Raw genomic sequence first — 9,316 nt, 5'->3', positions numbered from 1 at the left:
ATGGGTAAAAACCATCTCTGACGAGGCGATTCTACTTGCTTTCCTCTTCTTTGGAACGAGAAAAATTCAACGTACGTATATGAAGGGGGATAAAAAATCCGACATAGCACGCATTCGAATGGTCTTATTATTGGATGGTTCTTGCAAAGAAAACGGTGAAACAAAGTGGTACCAATGAGGATGAGCGTTTATGTTTCTTATACCGGCTATACTGCTGTACTTATACTCTGGAAAACTCTGTTACCTAATTGTTACATCGAATCCAAATTGAAATATAAATTTTCTAAATAAATTCCTATTCTGAAAGAGCCACTTTCTACGGGGGGTAACATCCCTTGTAGAGGGATAGAGGATCCCGAAGGACGTGGAACATGCTCCTCTCGTTTATCACATGCCCGCCGATAAATCAGCACACTTTGCGGTTCCCCATCGTGTTAGAACGGTTCATAAGCAGCATACCGCATCCCCCAGGGTGCGGTTATCTTCGCATGTACCGGGTGTACATTATCTCAGCCGGCGTATAAATATAGTCCGGCGATCACGGGACGCGTAACAGGCCGTGAAAACGAGCGGCAATGTTGTTGTTGCCGAGGGCTGCCAGCCGCATCATCCCTTCGCAAGCAGGGGTAGTGGGAGTGGTCGTCGAGTGTTTATAAACGGGATTAGGGGAATCATCGATGGTGTCTCGCGTAGCACAGGGGTGTGTCCGCAGACTAGGGAAAGCGAGGGAGGTGCACTTTCGTCGATGTATAACCCTGGCCGTCGGATACTTTGCAATCAAACCGATTGATCGTGTAGTTATCTGGATTCACGCGTCCCGTCGGCCGCATTTATTATCGACGCCCTTCTCCCTTTGTATTCCCGCTACATTGTTTGCCAGACTGGCAGACACGTTCGCCAATTGGATTATGCATACGACTTTCGGCTCGAATTGATGTACGTCTCTCTTTTTTCAAATGATAGGTGCCGTGAAGAGAGAACGAGTATCGAGTATCTCGAAGACTGTAGCAGAAATAAAAAGATACGAATAGAAATTTCAAATTCTTTAAACAGGAAGCATAAATGATATCTGGTGAAACAAATGATGTGTACTTAAAATTCCAACACCACACCACGATGACGTGTCACTGCGATTTAAAGCTAATCATAATCAGTTTCATCGCACTGTATCAACGAAAAGCACGACATCATCCTCCCTGTGATTTGAAAATTTAACCCGACAACTACCACGGGGTTCCAGGGAGATCACGAAAAAGATAGCACGATATCTCGCCCGGTTGCGCATGGCTACGCGCAGGCTTCTGCTCCAGAAAATATCGCGGGGCTCTCGAAAAAGTGTGGGTAGAGAGGGGGGAGGAACAGAGGGGAAAGTGAAGAGTTTGCACGCGAGGTTGCATGCGGATCGAGCCCTAAGGGGCGTGGTCAGTCCCGGCCACGCCCGTCGCTTCCCCTCTGTCCTGCTGGTGGTGGGAGTTGGCGCGGCGTTCGATTGGCTGACAACCGGTTCGCGAGGTCGTACCTGCATTAATTATTCTAAATAAGTCGTCGCCCCTGCGGCGGCTGATTATAGAGTTTGCAGTGCCATAAATAGAACCCGTTTACAAATCGCGTTCGGGGAATAATGATCGTCGCGGCAAGATCCAGCGTCCTGCTCTTCCTTTTTCATGCCCAACGAAAAACCCAATCAATCCCCGACGTACAAGACTCGCGATTGGTCTCGCTCTAGGCGTTCTCCCTTTTCGACTGCGATTCCTTCGGGGTTACTTATCCTAACGAACGAATTACCTGAGTTCGCTCTACGATGAGTCATTCTTGTTGGAATACATTCGAAGGACCATCGGTAGAGAGATGAATGACAGTGTCAACGTATCGTTCTTGCATAAGATTATGGCTACGGTTCGAATGAATTAACGAGCGGATTTGTTTTTCTCGCAATTAATCTGGAAATCTGTTGGAGGTAACGTTGCAAGGTAGCAAGAAACAACTATCAACTTTTTTCAAGTGTTTCCATATTTGTTATTACGTTTCTTCGAATGGAAATGAAAAGCCAGCTCGAAATGTATCCGAATAAAAATGATTGCAATATCGATATCTCTCGCATAAACAAAACATAATTTATCAACGTATTTTTACAGACTTTCAGTAACTGATTGCGTAAATCCAATTGGCTGCCTTAAACGAACACCAATTTCCAGCGTGTAATTTAATTTCCCCCACGGCGAAAACCCTAGACCGATTATTATATCGATTTATCACGATCAATCTCTATCTGACAAATAACAGTGCATTACCATACGTGTTTTTAGAAGGCAAGGAAGACCGTGTTGAAAACTAGTCCAGAGGATCTCTATCCCCTCCTGTCGATGCCGGTGTAGCTGGAAAGTGGCATAGAATGCGGCTACGCTTTCAGACGGTGCCTCTATTGATGGATAGACACGTTATGGTTATTTATAGGGGCTATCTCTATTATTGTTCTTGCACGAATCCAGCCAGCGACTAACGACTCGCTTTGTGGTTCACCCTGGCAGCTGGTATCCCATAGGTGTGGTCATTAATAAAACCGTAGACCGTAACAACGATCTCACGCGTTTCTTTTCCCGTCCTTACGTTGGCGGAACAAAAGAATCGCCTTCTGTTCGATGCTCGGCCAATCTGGTCGTGCGTGGTTAGCAATGAAATTTTGAAACCTGTCGCTGCGAATGTGTCGTGCTCGAACGCGTTCGCCAAGAAGCAGGTGGTTCACGATCAGAAGAAAATGTTGCAAAAACGTTACAACCATCAACTTTTCACGATACACTTCTTTGCTTCGACGATTACGATGATTATCTCAACGGTGATTACCTATCATTATCCTGCACATTGTTGCGAATATGATAAAGTGAAAATAGCTTTTACTAACTTGTTCATTGCACGAAACGAATACTCTAATTTGAAGAAGTACGAATATCGAACGTACACGCGAGAAGTATAAAGCGAGCATTTAATTTTTAAGTTCAACGAACGGTAATTAATCGGCAAACGTTCGCGGTTCGATTCGCGCTTAAACGCGAGATCCTCTTTAATTGCAATTTGACACGTAGCGCATTGCGTGTGACCTCTTTGCCGGCTGATCGCTTCTATTACCAGCTTTAATTGCCACGATTTTAACGACGGCTCCTTGTAAATCTCGCGTGCTCCTAATGCATAGGTTTGTTCCTTTCATGTCGTGAGCAAATAACGTTTCCACCAAAGAAGAGAATCTCTGGCGATTAGACGTTAAAAGGGTTAATGGCTGTAATTTTCTCTCTTCAGTGGTTAATGACCGAGTGTGTCGTCGTCGCTTCTAATGACGTTAATTGCACAGTCGGACTGCCCATGAACACAAAACAAAATCATAGCAATTCAAGCTTTCCTCAATGACACGGTTCACTTACCGGCATCAAGAGTAGGTAACTACCCAGTTAGACTCCGAGGGAATTAAAAGTATAACAACCTTCGTTAACTTTTACATGATCGCGTTCGTGGAAGTAAGTTGTAAAGTAACTATATTCCACTACGAGCAACAAGGGTTCAACCCTTCAGCGAAACAACGACCAACGCGCGTTCAGCTTCGAACAAACACAGAAGGAGGCAACGATTGAACGATCGTAAATCGTGTCACGTGATGAACGAGGAAGGAAGAAGAGAAACAGGGGTAGAAGGGAGAGAACGGATGCCGAAGGGAGGCTGTGAACTAGCATCTGCTGCAGTACGGATAATACATTTGTTCGTTAACTGTCGCGTAGCCCCACCCAAAAAGGGGGAGGTGATGGAAGGTGAGACGGTAGGATCCGGATGGCCGGAGTAAATTCTTCTATAAAGCGATTTCGACGTCGAACGATAAAATCCGCGCCGCATCGACGAGACACCGCTCGTCGACTCGAAGAAATGAATTAGCTGCCTCTGGATGGTAATCAGAGTGGGGAGGAACAAAAGTATGGAGTAGTGGGCATCGGAAAGTGGGAGGGGTGGTAAAGTGGGCGGTGTCTGGCGGGGAGGGGCAAGAGTGTGGGCGCGAACGTCGGGCGAACCTATGGTGGGGGAAGCGAAACAGGGCGGGGAGAAGCTAATGCTTCCACTGACGTTCGCAGTGGGGCAGATACCTATGTTTTTTCGATTGAAACCTTCAAGTTACGTAAAAATATCACTTAAGTTTTTTAGTTTATTTAAAATTGACATTATATTCTTCAGAAGTGCTAAAGCTATTTGAAGATGAAGTATTATCTAAAGTAACCAAATAATATAGATAGATAAACTTAATATAGATAGACTTCTTGAAACCTCCCTAATTTTATTTCGCAAAAGTACCTCTACGAAGCCGAAATTTTCAAAGAAGAAGAGAATACGAATAAGACAAAAATCAGAGCACTGTCGAAACGAGACTGGAACGATGCAACGGCATCGATCGTAGTAAACTCGAGCCCCAGCCCCCTACTATCGGTGGCACCGATGGTGGGGACGATCCAGAAGAAGGGAGTAGGGTGAACCTTACGCCAGTAGGCGGAGCCTGTGACTGAAGAGTTAATAGAGATACAATCGAGGGTGTCTAGTGCACTGCACTCCAGGCTGGGGCGTAGGAGGAGTGAAGGGGCGAGGGGAGCGGAGGGGAAAGCGGTAAGTAGGGACCACAGGTCCCCTAGTTTAGACATCACTGAGCGACGGATGGACAGCCAGTCAGACCCGTCACAGCACTCGCACGAGTCCTCGGAAACCTCGAGAAAAGCCAATACTAAGGAGACTTCCCGCTCTTGGAGCCGATCCAGAGTCGAACCGTTTTGGCAAACAGGGACCGTTTCACCATTTCACCCAGCTACCACGTGAACGGTACCAAACAGGATCGCGCGGGAAAGGAACCATCAAAATTCGATGACACACGAAGCTAAGAAACCGTTCGTGTTTATGGACGATACAGTGAAGAAAGTATAGTGCCACACGTGCGATCATTATTGAACAGTGTTTTGGCCAGTGATCTTTGATTAATGACTCAAGTGACAGGTGTGACCTCGTGTTATCGTGCAAATATGATGACAGAAGGTTAAGAACCTCCTAAATCAGACCACATTAGTCAACAATCGAGACAGACAATTGAATTGCACGAAACAGTATTTAGAATATCGAAAAATGAGCGTAGCACTAGTGACGATGGATTCTGCATACGGTCTTCGATTGGGGATTGGCAGCCACCATCACCACCACCACCATCATCATCACCGAGTGCGTTCTCCGGAGAGTCACGTGGTGCCCCGTCAAGAACAACCCCAAGATCGTAAGGAGGACATCGAGACACCGTTGAGATTCAGTGTCGTGAATATTCTGAGGCCAGATTTTGGCAGGGAGGCGATTCTCAGTACGAAAGCCCCGAAACAAACGAGCTTGGTGACCGGACACTCAACGACGATCCCAGTTCCGATTCCACGACACAGTCCTCTCTCACTTCCGCGGGATTTAAGTCTATCCTCGAATAGATTATCTCCGACGAGACCTCAACCGAGTTTCTCGGTGCACAGAGAAAGAGAACTGTTTTCCACTCATTGCGGACTGACATCGCCGCTTCAGAGGAACAGTGGCCTGAGCAGAAGCGGAAGCCTCGAGAGTCTAGCCAGCAATAGGAGCTCCGTAACCGGAAGCTCCGTTACTGGAGCTCCTTCTTTGGGCTCCGCGTCCTCCACCATCGGCACTGACTCCTTGAGCGGGGACAGCAACTCCGGAAGTGCAAGCAATTCCACTACGAACCAATCTGCGATCAACGGACAGAGCCCTTGGCCGGCCTGGGTTTATTGCACCAGATACTCGGACAGACCGTCTTCCGGTAGGTATTTCAATCCGTCTGTCGTTCAATTACCATACGAGAAAGAAATAATAACGCCAATTTACGGGAACAGTCTCGCGGACGTAAGAATTAATTCGCAACCGTGTACGCTGGAACTGAATCACGCGGACAGATATATCTTAGTTAATCGCGTTATCAAGGAAGTCGAGCTGCGCGAGCAGGTAGCCATAGCTCGCGATTCTCGTACCACTATTTCTCCGTATCCGCTTAATCAATTAACTTTGGCGACCGTTACATCTGGAAACCAGTTTCTATGTAAATCAACCGCGAGACGGTATCGAAAAATCGTCCGGCCGCATAAAGCTCACCCAATTACAGCCACCGAGTACCTGCGTTCCGGCATCAGATTCCATAAAGAAACAACCAGTTTCCTGTAGCATCGTTCCAATTCTCGATTTAACGTCCTCTGTTCTGCGATCTTAACTATTACAACAACCAATCCGCCGAGCGTTTATGTATAATCGTACGAATGAACGGTTGGATACCACCTGCACCCGTTCGCAGAACTTCGTTCCGTTAAACCTACGTCCACCATCTACCCTCTGCAATCATCGTAACCCAGATACTCGTGGCATTGCACCTAAGGTAGCCGTGGATGATCCTCGACCTTATCGACAGACAATCGTGTTACTAATTACGACGAATCCTGATTCGAACCTTCGCTTCTCACCAGTAGACTTCCCGTTAATTAAACAGTATTCGAGGATCGATGGCGGATGATAGGATCTTAATCAAGGAATTTTAGGTCAAGTATCCTGCGGATGGAATTTCTCGGCTCGAGTGATCTCTAGTTCCAGCCACTTTGAGGAGACCGGTGATTTCGATCGAGGAATTTCGGTGGCGATTCATTAGACACCGAACGAGACCGTTTCAAAAATGTACCCGTGTTTTCGTGCGTATCTCGTTCCCGCGGTCGATCGTTTTCACCATTCGTCTCGCGACCGGTTAGGGGAACCGAGTCGATCCCTTGTCGCTCCGCGATACCACGATTCGATGTTTCGTTGCTTTATGAATATTCATCGCGGAGAACGCGCACCGGGCGAGAGTTTTCCGCTCGTGGCGGGCGCCAAATTTGGCGGTGCAATAATGCGAGCCTCGATTGGAACGCGATTATCGCGACAGATAAACGCGGCACGGTGTTTAATGCACCAATTGCGGATAAGCCGATCCAAAGATAGCGGAATTGTGCTTCAAAGAAACTTAGCTCTCTTTCGCTTAATGGAGAATCCGAGTGAAAAAGTGAAATTAACAAGAAACTGATGTTCCTGTTACAGGTCCCCGCACGAGGAGAGTGAAACGCTCGCAGAGCGGAAGCAAGAGTGGCACACCGGAAGAGAAGAGACCTCGAACCGCGTTCAGCGCCGAGCAACTGGCGCGACTCAAGAGGGAATTCGCGGAAAATCGATACCTCACAGAGAGAAGAAGACAACAGCTGTCCAGAGACTTGGGTCTGAACGAGGCACAGATCAAGATCTGGTTCCAGAACAAACGAGCGAAAATCAAGAAGGCCAGCGGACAGAAAAATCCGCTCGCTCTTCAGCTAATGGCAGAGGGTCTGTACAATCACTCGACGGTACCGGTGGACGAGGACGGAGAGGAAGTTGATACCGGAAATCCTTCGCACTAACCATGAAAGACAAACGAGTATTGAGACATTTCAGGTTACCTTGAAATCAACATCGTTTCATCGACTTTAATTAGCGCTCGAAGAAACCCGTAATTGCTAGATAGCAAAGCTGTTATTGGAAAAGATTAAAATATCGTCAAGGTAACTTGAAATTTCCTTTGTCTTTCCGTTGTTTGATGTCGCGATCTCAGCGATCAGGAGTGATCAACAGAAATTACTTGCTCTCGAAGCAATTTGAAACGCTGTACGACAATATTCATCGTTCGCGAACGCTCTAATTGCGTTCAGCGATTACCAAATAATTTTCTACCTAGTTTAGATCCTAAATCGTAACCGGCTAGATAGAAAAGTTGTACGATCGTACGCGAATCGCAGACTGATCCTTTATGTATTTATCGATTATGTATATCTACGTAGATCGAACTGTGGTAGCCGAGCTGGGTACGATTCTTATCGATTTAGACGCTTAAATTAATTTATTTCCTCTGTACATAATTGTAAATACGACTGGTCGTAAATGTGTATATGTATGATACGAGATAAAGTTTAATCGCCGCGCGAAGATTCTATTATTTGTGTAGGTAGGAGTGCGCACCGTCGCGTGTGAATACGAAACGATCTCACACTGTATATTCCTAATTATTGTACGAGTATTATACGTACATGTATATTACGTAGACAGACTTGGACAGCATGCCGTATATACCAGTGTCTCACAATATGTGGTCGATATAATCTATGTAACCTGCTTACATGTTGCCACCGATTAAATCGAATGAAAAATACACGTTCCCTCTTTATGCCTTCTGTTCCTGTCCTCGGATTCCTTGCACAGTTTCTTCTACGGGTACGAGTATCGATAATAGAGAATATAAAGAAATAAGAAATCGCTTACTCGGGCTAATACAAATCCACAATTACCGAGATCATAAATTTCGATTCGAATATAAACGGGCAAGATTTCTCTTGGTAATTCAAGACCGTATTGCGGCGAGTCACTTTGTTTCAACAAATTTCATCTTAACAACGTTCGGTGGAGTTGTAAGAGTGAACGAGGTTTCGAAAGCCGAGCAAGGTGATTAATAAAATTTCCATGGCCGAATAACAGAGGAGAGGGACGGCACAGATGTACGGTACGCCTCGTTCGCGGTGACACACCGTGACGCGCTAATTGATCCGAAATTAACGAGACACCGGGTATCTCGAGCGCGACCGACAAATGGAACGTGGCGAGAATGACAGTGCTCGACTAGGTTAAACGCGTTCGCTCACATGGCGGTAGCGATCGGCATTAGATAAAAGATATCTGCACCTGTTAGACACCGCCATACGTGTCTGTTCGCCAACAGATTTACGAAACTGGCCTTTTCCCTCGGCGCGTTGAAATTTGTTCCGTTTACCCTTTTAGTCACGCCGCGTTTCAAATGAAAATCATTTGTTCTGCCACGAAATGGTAATTGCGAGCCCGTGATTAACGCCTCTCGCGCGATAAATAACTTTGCTATCATTGAAAGAAATATTTCTACCGTCACTCGATAGACTCGCTGTTTCTTTGCCTCCGAAATTCAACACCCTGGAATTTATACATTCGACGGTTGTTGTCGAATAAACAGAACGCGTGGAACGTTATTAATTGCCGTTAATTTGAACGCGAAGACCGCAACGAGCTTTCAGCATCCAGGGGTTGCGAGGATGCGCTACAGGCAAACGGTAGCCGAAACCGGTAGATAAATTACAGAGTCGTTGTTGCTGGTCATTGTATTTAAACGTGGCGATCCCTAATTGGTAATTCTATCGGGGGGTCCGTTGCATTGTCCCTCGTAATTGCGCGCAACGGTATT

At 46.3% G+C, this 9,316-nt stretch overlaps 1 protein-coding gene across 1 annotated transcript; it reads left to right on the top strand.

Moving 5' to 3' along the window:
• Positions 1-4,687: 4,687 nt before the first annotated feature.
• LOC114878780 (homeobox protein engrailed-1a-like) lies at positions 4,688-8,224 on the top strand. Its single transcript, XM_029192948.2, has 2 exons — positions 4,688-5,827; positions 7,123-8,224. The coding sequence occupies exons 1-2, from the start codon at positions 5,140-5,142 to the stop codon at positions 7,473-7,475; spliced, it is 1,041 nt and encodes a 346-aa protein (XP_029048781.2). The 5' UTR covers positions 4,688-5,139; the 3' UTR covers positions 7,476-8,224.
• The last annotated feature ends 1,092 nt before the right edge of the window (positions 8,225-9,316 follow it).

The sequence above is a fragment of the Osmia bicornis genome, chromosome 13 (genome assembly GCF_907164935.1).
Source record: "Osmia bicornis bicornis chromosome 13, iOsmBic2.1, whole genome shotgun sequence".
Lineage (NCBI taxonomy): Eukaryota > Metazoa > Arthropoda > Insecta > Hymenoptera > Megachilidae > Osmia > Osmia bicornis.
Note: the sequence above shows the minus strand (reverse complement) of the source record. Positions and strands in the feature narration are given on the sequence as shown.